The sequence below is a fragment of the Mus caroli genome, unplaced genomic scaffold (genome assembly GCF_978045245.1).
Source record: "Mus caroli unplaced genomic scaffold, Mus_caroli_1 scaffold_13, whole genome shotgun sequence".
NCBI classification, from domain to species: Eukaryota; Metazoa; Chordata; class Mammalia; order Rodentia; family Muridae; genus Mus; species Mus caroli.
In genome coordinates this window covers 16,453,298-16,470,558 of record NW_028227268.1, presented here as the reverse complement: position 1 = coordinate 16,470,558, position 17,261 = coordinate 16,453,298, and the positions used below count along the sequence as shown (strand labels likewise).

At 38.5% G+C, this 17,261-nt stretch overlaps 1 protein-coding gene across 7 annotated transcripts in view; it reads left to right on the top strand.

The window, feature by feature from the left end:
* The window catches only part of Tanc2 (tetratricopeptide repeat, ankyrin repeat and coiled-coil containing 2), a 335,376-nt gene that overhangs the window by 64,728 nt on the left and 253,387 nt on the right, over positions 1-17,261 (top strand). For all 7 annotated transcript variants that reach the window (XM_029484221.2, XM_029484218.2, XM_029484223.2 and 4 more), the window contains one exon: positions 7,993-8,064. In XM_029484221.2, coding sequence (XP_029340081.1) covers positions 7,993-8,064 — 72 coding nt within the window. The remainder of the gene's footprint in view (positions 1-7,992; positions 8,065-17,261) is intronic.

Sequence of the window (17,261 nt, the reverse complement as noted above, 5' to 3'; positions counted from 1 at the left end):
GTTCTGGAGTTTGAGTCTGTATTGAATGAGTCTGTTAGTATGGTCTGGAAAATGGATAAATATGAACAGATGATAGAGACAGTAGACAAATTCATGCCCTGTCATAAAAAAGAGATTTGTGTTTAAAGCATACAATAAAAAGTCTGGTGCAGCCTCATAATATGAAGCCAAGTGCAGCTCTGCATGAGATGGGGTCACACAGCCTTTCCTACTGTGATTGCAGCTATCCTGAACACAGTGCATGAGATAACTCCTTGGGGACTGAAAAGGAAGGAGCAATGAGAACATTGTGGGGGGAGTCTGAACCATTCATGAATTTAGGATTTTCTTTTCCTCTGATATCTGCTAGTTAGAGCTTACTGCAGCTAAATGGCACCAGGCTACAGACAGAGGAATCTTCAATAGAAGCTTTCTAGTTCTGATTAGAGGAATGGAAAAGAGTGTTTCTCACACAGGGAGATCATATAGAAGTCCTCCCTAACCTCCTTGTTTTCTTTTCTTCTTGCTCTGTCTGCCCATCTTGTTATTGAAGGTGAGAACCCACATAAGATAAAATTCTGAGAGGAGAACCTTCTCTAATAGTAGAGCTGTTTACTACAATTCGTTTTCTAAGAATACGAGGAAACTGGAACATACTGAAGACTGTAGAGAAGGAGACCTCAAGAAAGAAGATGAGAAAGCTATAAACACTAAGGTTCACAACTAGCTTTACAGTTGCTCTGACCATAATTATCATATGAAAGAGTTTTAAGATTGATCCAAGAGATCACTGACCAGAACACAGACCAACCACTGGATGGCACATAGGCAAGATAGGAGAGAATAAAACTGTGAAAAAAAGCTTTCAAGAGTGGAGCTCACATTTTCCAGATAAAGAAGTCTTGAGGACCCAAGGAGTGGGGAGGTCTGGTGGGATGGGATTGAGGGACATCCTCTTGAAGATGGAGGGGTGGGGGTAGATATGGGATGAAGAACAGTCAGAGAGCAGACCAGGAGAGGGATAATGATTAAAGAATTAAAAAAGAGAGAAAGAAAGAGAGAAGGAAAGACTTAAATCATAATTTAAAATATTGAGATCGCTCAGATTTATTCTAAAATTACACACAAAGATTAACAAATTAATATAAAATTGATGTACAGAGAACTAGGAAATACCAGTTTATAAAGGAAAAGATAATAGATGTTAATATCTGGGTGAGTAAGTGAAATTACTAGACAAAGATGACTTATAAAAATGTTTGAACAGCAATTATATGAACTTTCTCAAAATGAATACAAAGACAAAAGTTTTAATGAGGAAATAGAAGACAAAAAAGGAATCTAATAGAAAATTTAAAACTAAAATATAATAACCAAAGAAAAAAGGTACTTTGTAGGATCATCTAACGGGATAGAGTTAGCATTTATATGACCTTGAAATCATATAAATACAGATTATCAAGATCTACAGAGAAACAAACAAACGGGGAGCCTCAGAGATATGTAAAACAGAAACAAAAGGTCAACATTTGTGCCATTGTAGTTCCAGAAGAAGAGACATAGAAACATGATAAAACATTATTTAAACAATAGCTGAATGTTTGTCATATTTATCAAAAGAAACTCACTGAACCTTAAACAGAAAAATGTAAAGAAATTCATATCCAGTTACTATTGATTAATCAATCAATTAAAATATAAAAACAAAGTCTAGAAATCAATCTGAGAAAAATGAAACAGGAGTTTCCAGAATTGCAAAGATTAGAAGATGTGACAATGAGCTGCAGATGTCACTCAAGTGATTGTGTTTCACTGAGCATATACAAGGACTTGTCTCCCACACACAGAGTAGCAAAAATAGGATAGAAACAAGATTATACAACCAAATAGCCAGTGGAATATATTTAACTTCACTCGTTTTTGAATAAATCAATTTGCTTTTTTAAGTTTGTTATTTTTAGAAGAGAGTACACACATACACATGACTCACTTATGGAGGTGAGGAGAGCAAACATTATACATATGTCATCTCAATTGCTTATCCACCCTACATTTTTGCAAGAGGTGTCTAATTTGACTGGAAGCTTACTGTTTAGCCAGGCAGGCTGGTTATTGAATCCTCAGGGTTGGCATTTCTATGCCCATTCAGTGCTAGAGTTAATAGGTCCTTGTTCTGGTGCAGCAAGTATCTTAGCTACATAGCCATCATCCCAGTTTCAATTTTACTATTAATAAGAGAAATACAAGTTAAGCAAAAATCTTGAAGATTTTTGGGCATTTTGGATATTAATTCATGAATGTCTGACATGAAAGACCTCTTAGAGGGTTAAAAATAACAACACATTCTAACTTTGAGTTGGTCCAGTTAAAATGTCACATGTTGCCAGATGTGGTGGCACACACCTTTAGTCTTAGCACTTTGAGGCAGGCAGATCTCTAAATTCAAGGCTAGCTTGGTCTGCAAAGTAAGTTCCAGAACAGCTAGGGCTACACAGAGAAAAAAAAACAAAAACAAAAACAAAAAAACCCCAACAAAACCCTGACTTGAAAAACTAAAATAAATAAATACATAAAATAAAATATCAAGCATTATTAAAAGAATCTGTAAAATTGTTTATTTAGAATGTAGAGTTAAAATGATGTAAACATAGACATTTCCTTAAAAATAATTAGAAGTTTTTAAAAGTCTCTTAATTTATCCTTTGACAATTTTGCACACCTGTAACACATTCATCCTTTCATGGTCTCTCTTCTTCCTCCCACCCCCATCAGTACTTCACCTTCTTCTCACCAAGTCCCCATCACACTTGTACTTCTTTTTGTTTTGCTTTTATTTTGCTTTGTGATATATTGGTTTTAAACAGGGTTGCTCATGTGTGGCATGGGTGTGAGGCTATCTCCCTGGAGCGTGAATAACTAATCAAGAGCCACATCACTTAAGACAATGATTTCCTAGCATCCAGCAGCTCTTGACTGCTTTTAGTGTCCTGGATAAGGTGGGAACTCATGTACCCCTCTCCTATCTAAGTCTGACATTTTTTTCCTGACTCAGTCTTGTGCAGCCTTACAAGACTGAGCAGCAGCAGCAGCAGCTGTTAGGAGTTTATGGGTATCTTTGCTGTCATGCCCTTAAGTGGGTGTTTTATGGCATTCTTATCTGTTGTTTGTTTCCTACATGTTTTGTGCCTCTCTTTTTTATGTTTCCTAGGCCTAGAGAGGCCTAGTCAATGCAGAGCATGCTACTTACAATCATTCATTGTTCGCCCCTTGACTTGCTTTAACAGCTGTTTGCTCTAAAGAGAAACTTCCTAAGGCTGAGGACAGTATTAGTCTGTGGACATAAACATAAATATGTTCATTAGCAAAATAGTAGTAAATTTTCCCTAGTACCTAGGACTTACCAGCCATGGACCTTTGACTATGTTAGCACATGAACTTCCTCCTACAAAGTGGCCCTCAATAGAAATCAGCTGGTTACTACCATAATACTTGTGCCATAATTGTAGTGGTGAGCACCTCTTGCCCAGCAAGATGGTGTTATAGCATGCAGGCTCTAAAGCTGTAAAGTACCCTTGTTGACTTTCATCCCCTTGCTACCTGTATAGCAGCTTCCAGCATTGTGAAGAATTTGAGCTTTAATTTCAACCAAGGCAGATAACTCATTCTGGAATAATAATATAGAGGGACCTTTTTAAATTTTTTTGTCTTATTATATTAAAGGAAAGATTCTTTAGTTTTTCAAGACAAAATTTCGTTTGTCTAGCCCTGGCTGTCCTAAAATCTACTCTGTAGATCATAATTAATGGCCTCAAACCACTCTGCTTTTTGAGGGATTAAAGGGATATACACCACAACCTAACTTAAAGGAAAGATTCATAGCCTTGTATTTCAAGTAGTCTTTTGTTTTCTTAGCATGTTTATCAGGTATATAATATTTGAGCTGGGTTTATTTTTAAAATGTTTTTATACTGACACAAATACAGCTTTGTATTGCATCGTTTGATTTGCTGCATTATTTTAAAAATCTTGCTAGTAGCAGAATATTAAGTTATCAAGCTTATAATGGACTCAAATATAAATATTTCCTGCCAATTATTTTCTATATTTACAACTATTATATTTATGAAATCAATCAATTGATGCTGAGCCTCATGGTACCTACTACATAGGTCCTATGCAATAGAATAAAAATTGATAAATTATACTTGATATATATTAGTCACTGTTACATAGGGTAAATGTACTCTTAAAAACTTTATTTCCATAATAAATTTAAATATAAGCCCTGAATTTAAAAAGAGGTAAACGTCAAGACAAGCTCTCTAGGCAGCAGAAAAGAGCATGGATGACAGAATAAAAGTAGCGTTTCTCTTGAAGCAATCCCACTAAAATCAGGGACTAGACAAGGCTGCCCACTCTCTCCCTACCTATTCAATATAGTGCTTGAAGTCCTAGCTAGAGCAATTTGACAACAAAAGGAGAACAAGAGGATACAAATTGGAAAGGAAGAAGTCAAAATATCACTATTTGCAGATGATATGATAGTATATATAAGTGACCCTAAAAATTCCACCAGAGAACTCTTAAACCTGATAAACAGCTTCAGTACAGTAGCTGGATATAAAATTAACTCAAACAAATCAGTGGCCTTTCTCTACACAGTGAATAAACAGGCTGAGAAAGAAATTAGGGAAACAACACCCTTCGCAATAGTCACAAAAATTATAAAACACCTTGTGTAAGTCTAACTAAGGAAGTGAAAGATCTGTATGACAAGAACTTCAAGTCTCTGAAGAAGGAAATCAAAGAAGATCTCAGATGGAAAGATCTCCTGTGCTCATGGATTGGCAGGATTAATCTAGTAAAAATGGCTATCTTGCCAAAAGCAATCTACAGATTGAATGCAACTCCCATCAAAATTCCAACTCAATTCTTCACTGAGTTAGAAAGGGCAATTTGCAAATTCATCTGGAATAAAAAAAAACCTAGAATAGCAAAAAACATTTTCAACAATAAAAGAACCTCTAGTGGAATCACAATGCCTGACCTCAAGCTGTACTACAGAGCAATTGTGATAAAAACTGCATAGTACTGGTACAGTGATAGACAGGTAGATCAATGGAATAGAATTGAAGACCCAGAAATGAACCCACACACCTGTGGTCACTTGATCTTTGACAAGGGAACTAAAACCATCCAGTGGAAAGAAGACAGCATTTTCAACAAATGGTGCTGGCACAACTGGCAGTTATCATGTAGAAGAATGCAAATTGATCCATTCTTATCTCCTTGTACAAAGCTCAAGTCTAAGTGGATCAAAGAACTCCACATAAAAACAGAGACACTGAAATTTATAGAGGAGAAAGTGGGGAAAAGCCTCGAAGATATTGGCACAAGGGAAAAATTCCTGAACAGAACAGCAATGGCTTGTGCTGTAAGATCAAGAATTGACAAATGGGACCTCATAAAATTGCAAAGCTTCTGTAAGGCAAAAGATATTGTCAATAAGACAAAAAGGCCACCAACAGAGTGGGAAAGAATTTTTACCAATCCTAAATCTGATAGGGGACTAATATCCAATATATACAAAGAGCTCAAGAAGCTGGACTCCAGAAATTCAAATAACCCTATTTAAAAAATGGGGTACAGAGCTAAACAAAGAATTCTCAACCAAGGAATACCAAAGGGCTGAGAAGCACCTGAAAAAAATGTTTAACATCCTTAATCATCAGGGAAATGCAAAATACCTCACACCAGTCAGAATGGCTAGGATCCTAAATTCAGGTGACAGCAGATGCTGGCGAGGATGTGGAGAAAGAGGAACACTCCTCCATTGCTGGTGGGATTGCAAGCTTGTACAACCACTCTGGAAATCAGTCTAGTGGTTCCTCAGAAAACTGGACATAGTACTACCAGTAGATCCAGCAATACCTCTCCTGGGCATATACCCAGAAGATGTTTCAACTGGTAATAAGGACACATGCTTTACTATGTTCATAGCAGCCCTATTTATAATAGCCAGAAGCTGGAAAGAACCCAGATGTCCCTCAACAGAGGAATGGATACAGAAAACATGGTACATTTACACAGTATTACTCAGCTATTAAAAACAATGAATTTATGAAATTCTTGGGCAAATAGATGTATCTGGAGGATATCATCCTGAGTGAGGTAACCCAATCCCAAAAGAAGTCACTTGATACACACTCACTGATAAGTGGATATTAGCCCAGAAACCTAGAATACCCAAGATACAACTTCCAAAACACAAGAAAATCAAGAAGGAAGACCAACTCGTGGATACTTCATTCCTCCCTAGAATAGGGAATAAAATATTCATGCAGAGACAAAGTTTGGAGCTAAGACCAAAGGATGGACCATCCAGAGACTGCCCCATATGGGTCCATCCCATAATCAGCCACCAAATGCAGACATTATTGCATACACCAGCAAGATTTTGCTGAAAGGACCCTGATATGGCTGTCTCTTGTGAGGCTGTGCCAGTGCCTGGCAAATACAGAAGTGGATGCTCACAGTCAGCTATTGGATGGATCACAGGGCCCCCAATGGAGGAGCTAGAGAAAGTACCGAAGGAGCTGAAGGGATCTGCAACCTTATAGGTGGAACAACAATATGAACTAACCAGTACCCCCAGAGCTTATGTCTCTAGCTGCATATGTAGCAGATGATGTCCTAGTCGACCATCATTGATTGGGAAGAGAGGCCCCTGGGTCTTGCAAACTTTATATGCTCCAGTACAGTGGACCACCAGGGCCAGAGTGGGTGGGTAGGGGAGCAGGGCAGGGGGAGGGTATAGGGGACTTTTGGGATAGCATTTGAAATGTAAATGAAGAATATATCTAATAAAAATTTGAAAAAAAAGAGTAGTGTTTCTTAAACCTGCCCATAATTGTTGCTTCTTATTTCTGTTATACTAGAAACAAGTGGAAGTTATTTATTGAGTCTTTAGTACATTTTATATTTGATGGAAATGAAAAGAAATATATAACTTTAGACCACTATGTGGCTTTCTTTAGTTAGATTTTTGGTTTGATTTTTCTTTAGTTTGATTTTTGGTTTGCTATTTAACTTAGGCTGACCGGGCACTCTATGTTGTCCAGATTTACCTGAAGCAGTTAATCTCTACAGCTCCTCTGCTTCAACCTCCTGAATCCTGGGAGTATAGACATGCACCATGAAGCATGGATTGTAGGCTGTTCTTGTTTTCTTTTGGTTGGTTGGTTGGTTGGTTGGTTGGTTGGTTGGTTGGTTGGTTGTGTTTGTTTTTGGTTTTAATTTTCATATACTTTATGGAATTCTAAATCTATTTTCATCTATCACGAGTCACTTTGTTTCTATATAATATAATAGAATTATTTATGAACTTATATTTGCTGTAGTTTTCAAAAAATTGTATAGAGATATATTTTTGTTTCTTAAAAAATTAAAATATGGATAGTGAAATGAGTATTGCCACATAATTTTAAAAAATCATGAGTAAAATATCTTCAGGATTTGTCTGCTTGTATCTCTTATTGAATCACTTGCAAATCACTTGCAGTTTACTGATTTTTTTTTTTAAATTAATCAAGGGCGGGCCTGTTCATTTTTTTTAAATGTCTTATTAAACATTTTACTATAGTAAAACATACAGTTCTTGAAATTATTTGACATATTTTAGGCAAGCAATTGTCTGTCTTTTAAATATTGTTTAAAGGTCAGGGCTTCTAAACTAGAATGCTTTAAATAAACTTTGGAACCAATAAATGTCTTCATTCCTTCACGAGTGTGTTTGGTGGAGGGGAAAGCTTTGTGTTTTGGATGTGAATGCAAACCCTCCTACAAGAGTAAAGGCAATAGCTATTGATTTACATAAGAAAATCCTAAGATTTTTTAATGATCTTAATTATAAGAAGTGAAAACAAGTGATATACATAGTAGTTTTATGATACAGAGGTCACTGGAATTATGCCAAATTCTTCATCTATTTATGTTGTTTTTAATTTAATGCAGATGGAGGAAGTGAGGAACCACCGGATCGAAGACAGTCGAGTGTAGATTCTCGCCAAAGCCGCTCTGGGCAAGGTAAAAATTTCTCAGTGTCAGCTGTTCCTTCTTCATAACTTCATTTGGGGACTGGGATTTTGCTGGGTCTCTTTTAGGTATTGTAAGTTTTCACTTAATGTTTATTGATGTAATCCAATGGGACCCCATGTCACTTTTTAAAATGATATTAAGGCTTAATTTTTCCCCCAGCATTAATGGCAAATGTCTAGATACTATTTTTTATCTTTGGAAAGTAACAAATTAAAATTTTAACACCATCATTTGTTGGGAGTATAATAACATACTGGCTTTCCCCTTCTGCTCTCCTTTTTCTTCTCTCTCCCTTTGTTTCTTCCTTCCTTTCTTCTTTTTTTCAAGACACAGTCTCATGTTGAGGCTGACCTTGAACTAATGGTTGTCTGGCCTCTTCCTAAGTGCTAGAATTATAGGTGTGCACTACCACATCCGGTTTGTGTGGTACAGGGTAGAGGTTGTATGCGTCTCACAACTGAGCTACAACTCCAGCGCTTCATATAGTATTTTAAACTTTTCATCAATATATTTGTTGTCATAGTTGTCTGAGAAGAAATGATAAAATTGCTGTATTATTTTAGACTCTTTTATTTCCCTTTTCTATTTAATTTTTGGCTTTTTATTAATTTTTTCTAATAAGGCTACTATTCAGTTTTTCTTTTATTTTTGGGATTATTATATAATCACATCATTTCCTCCTTTCCTTTCCTAAACTTTTCCTCTGTGTGTGTGTGTGTGTGTGTGTGTGTGTGTGTGTGTGTGTGTGTTATTCAGTCTGTATAATTTTACTTGCATGTATGTTACCAGGGCTGAACCAGTTGGTGTTCTCTTCTCTGGGGTAGGTTATTTCTTCCATTCTCAGCACTCCTTGGTTGCCTGTAGTTTTGTGTAGGGTTGAGGCAAGGCGGCCTGTCTCTAGTACACTTTGGCACAGCTCATGCTTAGGCAGTCATGCTGGTGCAGTGTTATGAGTACAGCTTCTGACATTCCTAGGAGATAGTGTTTCATAGTGAGCTTCCTGATCCTCAGGGTCTTACAATTTTCCCATCCCTTCTTCCTAAAATTTCCCTGAGCCTTAGGTATGGTAGTTGTTTTGTAGATGTATTCATCAGGACTGGGCTCCATAACTCTGTATTGTGATTGGTTGTAGTTTTCTGTAATGGTCTTCATCTGTTGGAAAAAGAAGTTCTTTTGATGATAGATGAGAACTACATTTATGTGTGGGTATAAGGACAAATATTTAGAGGGTAGTTAGGGATTATGTGGTTTAGTAACCATACTAACTATCTACCTTTAAAAAAATCCTCTATTTTACCTATATTGTAGGTGTATTATAGTTTCCCTTGCAAGATCTTTTACTTGACTAGTTCTGGGTAGTTGGGTAGGTTTCCAGTATCAAGCATAATTGCCCTCTTGGTGAGTGATTCTTATGTAAACCTAGTTAGAGACCTGTTGGTTATCACCACGGTATGCTTACCACTACTGTGCCCTTAGGATAATTGTTCCATACTAGTTGTTGTTGTACATAGGTGTTATATCTGGGTAAGACTGTTGATTGCTTCCCTCCTTTGGAAGATTGCATGTGCCTTCTGGCAGTGTGAAAGCTTCAGGGAGAAAACATTTAGGTCAGTTCCAGCTAAGGAGCCTTTAGACCCTGTATCTGACTGAAATACATAGTGTCTTCAGCAATAGGGACTTAACCTACTCCTGGGGGCCAAACAAGGGCAACAGCAATAGTCTATAATATTTTCGTAGACAACCTTGACCAGGAAAGCAAAAGGGGGTTTCTCCTGCTTGGTGTTGAGGTTTTTGTTAGATAGTCTGTGCGACTTTCAGGGTGAGTCCTCTTCTGTTTCTTTCTCCTGTTGAGTTCCATTCTCAAGCCAGAGGTTATTTTCATCATTATCATTTGTCTTAGATTTGTGTTGTCTTGGGCATCATTCAGGTGTTTATTCTCCTTAAGTTCTTTTTCCACAATTTCATTGATCAGTTTCCTTGTGTTTCTTTAAACTCCTTGGATCTTTGATGAATTTATGATTGTTGTATTAAATTCTGTATATCTAGGAAATTCTCATTGACAAATGTTTTTGCAAAAGCAGTAGGTTTTGGAGGGAAGATACTGACTTGATCCACTATGTTTGCATTTTTCCAATGAGTTTTGAGCACGTAGATTTCTTTTTGGTAGTTCTAAGTCTGCTATGAGTAGACCAGGTTGGGTCAGAATTGAGGATGTGTGGGTAGGTTGAGTCTAGAGGTTTGAAATGGCTTGGATGTTATAAAGTCAAGTGGACAGAGGAGATTGGGCCATGTACAGGATGTGCCTTCTTTTCTAAACCTACAAAGTTGGAGTTGATCTTGTTGGATGGAAAGGTTGGATATAGCATGAGAGGAGCCTGTCGGTTTGCGGGTATGTAAGAAGGGTCCTAGAAGAAGCCTAGAGGTTGGTTACAACATAGATAATTGTCTTAGTTATGGTCTTTTGCCGTGAAGAGACACCATGACCATAGCAACTCTTATAAAGGAAAACATTTAATTGGGACTTGCTAACAGTTTGAGATTTAGTTCATTGTCATCATGGCAGGTAGCATGGTGGCACATAGGTGGACACAATGCTGGAGAAGTAGCTAAGAGTTCTGGATCTGTAGATAGGAAGGAGAGAGGGAGGGAGAGAGAGGAAGAGAGAGAAGAAAAAGAAGAAGAAGGAGGAGGAAGAGGAGGAGGAGGAAGAAGAGGAGGAAGAGGAGAAGGAGGAAGGAGAGAGAGAGAGAGAGAGAGAGAGAGAGAGAGAGAGAGAGAGATTGATTGATTGATTGATTGAGATTGCACGCACAAGCCAGCCAGCCTACTGGGCCTGGCTTGGGCTTCTGAAACTTCTATCTCATCCCCAGTGGCATACTTCATCCAACAAGGCCATATCTCCTAATCCCTCTCATGTAGTGCCATTTTCTCATGACCAAGCATTTAAATAAATGAGCCTATGGGGACCATTCTTATTCAGACCACCACAGTAGGGGTAGCCAGATTAAACCTGGACACTGTATATAGGACCCAGGCTAGATCTAGAAGGCACAGAGACTTCCCAGACTGGACCCTGGGGAAGGAAATGAGAGATTTGGCTGGGTGGGTAGGTTAAATGCAGTGCCTTGATTAATTTTTGAAGTGGACATGTAAAAACAATCTACTGAAATTTCTGATGTCTTTTCTAGTTTATTCAAAATTGCATAAGCATCTTCCACTCTTATTTTTTCAGTACTTATTATCTTTGTATTTATTTTGTTGATATTCTTTGTTGTATCCATTTGCTTATTTTAGTTAATACTATATTCTTAGTGGTAAGAGTATATCTGACTAGTCATTTTGGCATATGCCTTTAATCCCAGCACAGGGGAGGCAGAAGCAGGCAGGATCCCTGTGAGTTCAAGGCTAACTGGATCTACATAATTCCAGCACAGCTAGGGATACACAGAAAAAACCCTGCCTCAGGTGGGGGAGGAAGGAGAAAAAAAGAAAAGAAGGAAAAAGAGAGAGAGAGAGGGAAAAATCTGAACTCTAAATAAATTTCATTAAGTAGGTGGTGTGATCACCAAGAGCATGAGAATTGAAGCTACAGACTGGCTGTCGTATTGGTGTGTTGGTCTCGAAAGAGCTCCCAGGACCATTTACTCTATAATTCTATACCCTTTCATATCTCTTATGCATGCTCACGCGCGCGCACACACACACACACACACACACACACACACACTGTTTCAGGAAACGTTGTGGGTATTCACCATGGAAGAGTACTTAGAGCCAGTGACCACACTGGGGGTTCAGAATCTTAGAGTGTAACCCTGAACCTTTCTTAGGGTGAGCTTTTAAGCACAGAAACATATTCTGGGCTGACATAATTCAGTTTAGAATAGTTAGCCAGAAGCAGAACTAGCACATTTAGAGACTTTCCCAAAACTATGGGGTTGATGGATTAGGCTTTTGTTTTCATTTTTGTAGGTGATATCATCTATGTGCTGAGTTTATGGCCCAAGTGGTACTTTTTCCATCATGGTAGTTGTGCTAAGGTCTGGGGGCCTGTTACTAAAAGGCATGGCTGATTTTGAAGTTTTATCTTTACAAGCAATGCTTACATCATTCTTAAGTGTTCTGCAATATTGCAGATGTTAGGGGGGTTATTTACTATTTCACTCTAACTTTCTAAACATACTCCAAAAAGAAAGAAAGAGAGAAAGAGAGGGGGGGGAGGGAGGGAGGGAGGGAAAGAGGGAAAGAAAGAAAGAAAGAAAGAAAGAAAGAAAGAAAGAAAGAAAGAAGAGAACACATATATGAGAACACTAACAAGAAAGTTAGTACAGAAATTGTAGTTATTACTCCTTTCCTAAAATGTGTGTGGCTAACCAAGGCTGACTAGATATTGGAGGAATAGCCTAATGAGTGTATAAAACAGATGTTAAACAGTAAAAAATTGAAGTAAAATTAGGAGTAGAGAATGGTGAAGCTGCCCCAGAAATGGTGAAGCTGCCCCAGAAACCCACTGAAAGATCAGTACAGGGATTAGCAATGAGACAGCCTCCATATAATGTTAGGACCTACAGATAGATACATCATTGAAAACTGAGCTCTAAATTCAGTCACAGTAGAAATAAACAAAGCCTTGTATTACAGAAGAAAACAAGGAAGTTAGGTACATTGAGATCATCCGGTGCATAATAACACAAAACAGAGAAATGCATACATAAAGACTAGCTGGAACCAGGCAGTGGTTACAACTGAGATAAAAAGTGGCCGTATCTAAAGTCAGCTATTCTAGGAGCCAGGTGAGGATTTCACACCCTAGTCACAATTCTAGTCTATTGGATAACCCACCACCAGGGAGGTTCCACTCTTGCTAACCTTTCCCTCCTTAAACCACAACCCTCCTTCTTCCTAGACCATTGTAAATTCCTGCATATGGGAGTGACTGGGCTGTTATTCTAAGTTTACTTTATAGAACTTGCCCTGAGATTTTTACTCTTACCCAGTAAACTGCAGTGCCTGATTTCTTTCACTATCTCTTTCAACACTGGAGGCATTTAGTCTGAATAAGTCAAACCATTTCTTAGGGGAAACCTATAGTAAAACAATACTGAAAGAAAGCACTCTAAGCCCTTCACCGACTATCACAGGACGTTTCTGGACCACATCTGTGTTATGGGACTCTCCAGGAGACCAGTTTTCATGAAACTTTGTGCCTCAGGACTTTAGCCAAACTTTTGGACTTGTCACTCAGACTCCACTGGAGTGGGTGTGGCACCAGGGATGTCTTCTTAAAGCATAACGAATCAGCCACACATCAGAGGCTCCTGTTTCCCACTTAGGACTCTGGTAAAGCTCAAAATTCATTCTTTACAAACTATCCAGGCTGAAAGACAGCACAGTTGAGGGAAGGAGTTCTTTGCTAAAACTCCCAGGAGTATTGGACCCCAGGAGTTTTCTCTTTTGTTTATCTTTCTGGACACTCAAATATTGATAATGTAAGGCTTGTAAGCAGGAGATTGGCGAAGTCTTTTCTTTTTTTTTTTTTAATATTTTTATTACATATTTTCCTCAATTACGTTTCCAATGCTATCCCAAAAGTCCCCCATAGCGCCCCCCCACTTCCCTATCCACCCATTCCCATTCTTTTGGCCCTGGCATTCCCCTATATTGGGGCATATAAAGTTTGCAAGTCCAATGGGCCTCTCTTTCCATTGATGGCTGACTAGGCCATCTTTCGATACATATGCAGCTAGAGACAAGAGCTCCGGGGTTCTAGTTAGTACATCATGTTGTTCCAACAATAGGGTTGCAGATCCCTTTAGCTCCTTGGGTACTTACTCTAGCTTCTCCATTGGGAGCCCTGTGATACATCCAATAGCTGACTGTGAACATCCACTCCTGTGTTTGCTAGGCCCCAGCATCGTCTCACAAGAGACAGCTATATTTGGGTCCTTTCAGCAAAATCTTGCTAGTGTATGCAATGGTGTCAGCGTTTAGAAGTTGATTATGGGATGGATCCCTGGGTACGGCAGACTCTAAATGGTCCATCCTTTCATCACCGCTACGAACTTTGTCTCTGTAACTCCTTCCCTGGGTGTTTTGTTCCCAATTCTGAGAAGGTGCACAGTGTCCACACTTTGGTCTTCATTCTTCTTGAGTTTCATGCGTTTAGCAAATTGTATCTTAAATCTTGGGTATCCTAAGTTTTGGGCTAATATCCACTTATCAGTGAATACATATTGTGTGAGTTCTTTTGTGATTGTGTTACTTCACTCAAGATGATGCCCTCCAGGTCCATCCATTTGGCTAGGAATTTCATAAATTCATTCTTTTTAATAGCTGAGTAGTACTCCATTGTGTAAATGTACCATAATTTCTGTATCCATTCCTCTGTTGAGGGACATCTGGGTTCTTTCCAGCTTCTGGCTATTATAAATAGGGCTGCTATGAACATAGTGGAACATGTGTCCTTTTTACCGGTTGGGACATCTTCTGGATATATGCCCAGGAGAGGTATTGCTGGATCCTCCGGTAGTACTATGTCCAATTTTCTGAGGAACCGCCAGACTGATTTCCAGAGTGGTTGTACAAGCTTGCAATCCCACCAACAATGGAGGAGTGTTCCTCTTTCTCCACATCCTCGCCAGCAACTGCTGTCACCTGAATTTTTGATCTTAGCCATTCTGACTGGTGTGAGGTGGAATCTCAGGGTTGTTTTGATTTGCATTTCCCTGATGATTAAGGATGTTGAACATTTTTTCAGGTGTTTCTCTGCCATTCGGTATTCCTCAGGCGAGAATTCTTTGTTCAGTTCTGAGCCCCATTTTTTAATGGGGTTATTTGACTTTCTGGAGTCCACCTTCTTGAGTTCTTTATATATATTGGATATTAGTCCCTTATCTGATTTAGGATAGGTGAAGATCCTTTCCCAATCTGTTGGTGGTTTTTTGTCTTATTGATGGTGTCTTTAGCCTTACAGAAGCTTTGTAGTTTCATGAGGTCCCACTTGTCAATTCTCGATCTTACAGCACAAGCCATTACTGTTCTATTCAGGAATTTTTCCCCTGTGCCCATATCTTCAAGGCTTTTCCCCACTTTCTCCTCTATAAGTTTCAGTGTCTCTGGTTTTATGTGAAGTTCCTTGATCCACTTAGACTTGACCTTAGTACAAGGAGATAGGAATGGATCGATTTGCATTCTTCTACATGTTAACAACCAGTTGTGCCAGCACCATTTGTTGAAAATGCTGTCTTTCTTCCACTGGATGTTTTTAGCTCCCTTGTCGAAGATCAAGTGACCGTAGGTGTGTGGGTTCATTTCTGGGTCTTCAATTCTATTCCATTGGTCTATTTGTCTGTCACTATACCAGTACCATGCAGTTTTTATCACAATTGCTCTGTAGTAGAGCTTTAGGTCCGGCATGGTGATTCCACCAGAGGTTCTTTTATCCTTGAGAAGAGTTTTTGCTATCCTAGGTTTTTTGTTATTCCAGATGAATTTGCAGATTGCACTTTCTAATTCGTTGAAGAATTGATTTGGAATTTTGATGGGGATTGCATTGAATCTGTAGATTGCTTTTGGCAAGATAGCCATTTTTACAATGTTGATCCTGCCAATCCATGAGCATGGGAGATCTTTCCATCTTCTGAGATCTTCTATAATTTCTTTCTTCAGAGACTTGAAGTTTTTATTATACAGATCTTTCACTTCCTTAGTTAGAGTCACGCCAAGATATTTTATATTATTTGTGACTATTGAGAAGGGTGTTGTTTCCCTAATTTCTTTCTCAGCCTGTTTATTCTTTGTGTAGAGAAAGGCCATTGATTTGTTTGAGTTAATTTTATATCCAGCTACTTCACCGAAGCTGTTTATCAGGCTTAGGAGTTCTCTGGTGGAATTTTTAGGGTCACTTATATATACTATCATATCATCTGCAAAAAGTGATATTTTGACTTCATCTTTTCCAATTTGTATCCCTTTGATCTCCTTTTGTTGTCGAATTGCTCTGGCTAGGACTTCAAGTACAATGTTGAATAGGTATGGAGAAAGTGGACAGCCTTGTCTAGTCCCTGATTTTAGAGGGATTGCTTCAAGCTTCTCACCATTTACTTTGATGTTGGCTACTGGTTTGCTGTAGATTGCTTTTATCATGTTTAGGTATGGGCCTTGAATTCCTGATCTTTCCAAGACTTTTATCATGAATGGGTGTTGGATCTTGTCAAATGCTTTTTCCGCATCTAACGAGATGACCATGTGGTTTTTGTCTTTGAGTTTGTTTATATACTGGATTACGTTGATGGATTTCCGTATATTGAACCATCCCTGCATCCCTGGGATGAAACCTACTTGGTCAGGATGGATGATTGTTTTGATGTGTTCTTGGATTCGGTTAGCAAGAATTTTATTGAGGATTTTTGCATCAATATTCATAAGGGATATTGGTCTGAAGTTTTCTATCTTTGTTGGGTCTTTTTGTGGTTTAGGTATCAGAGTAGTTGTGGCTTCATAGAATGAGTTGGGTAGAGTACCTTCTGTTTCTATTTTGTGGAATAGTTTGTGAAGAACTGGGATTAGATCTTCTTTGAAGGTCTGATAGAACTCTGCACTAAACCCATCTGGTCCTGGGCTTTTTTTGGTTGGGAGACTATTAATGACTGCTTCTATTTCTTTGGGGGATATAGGGCTGTTTAGATCATTAACCTGATCTTGATTCAACTTTGGTACCTGGTATCTGTCTAGGAACTTCTCCATTTCATCCAGGTTCTCCAGTTTTGTTGAGTATAGCCTTTGGTAGAAGGATCTGATGGTGTTTTGGATGTCTTCAGGATCTGTTGTTATGTCTCCTTTTTCATTTCTGATTTTGTTAATTAGGATGCTTTCCCTGTGCCCTCTAGTGAGTCTGGCTAAGGGTTTATCTATCTTGTTGATTTTCTCAAAGGACCAGCTCCTTGATTGGTTGATTCTTTGAATAGTTTTTCTTGTTTCCACTTGGTTGATTTCACCCCTGAGTTTGATTATTTCCTGCCGTCTACTCCTCTTGGGTGAATTTGCTTCCTTTTGTTCTAGTGCTTTTAGGTGTGTTGTCAAGCTGCTAATGTGTGCTCTTTCTAGTTTCCTTTTGGAGGCACTCAGAGCTATGAGTTTTCCTCTTAGAAATGCTTTCATTGCGTCCCATAAGTTTGGGTATGTTG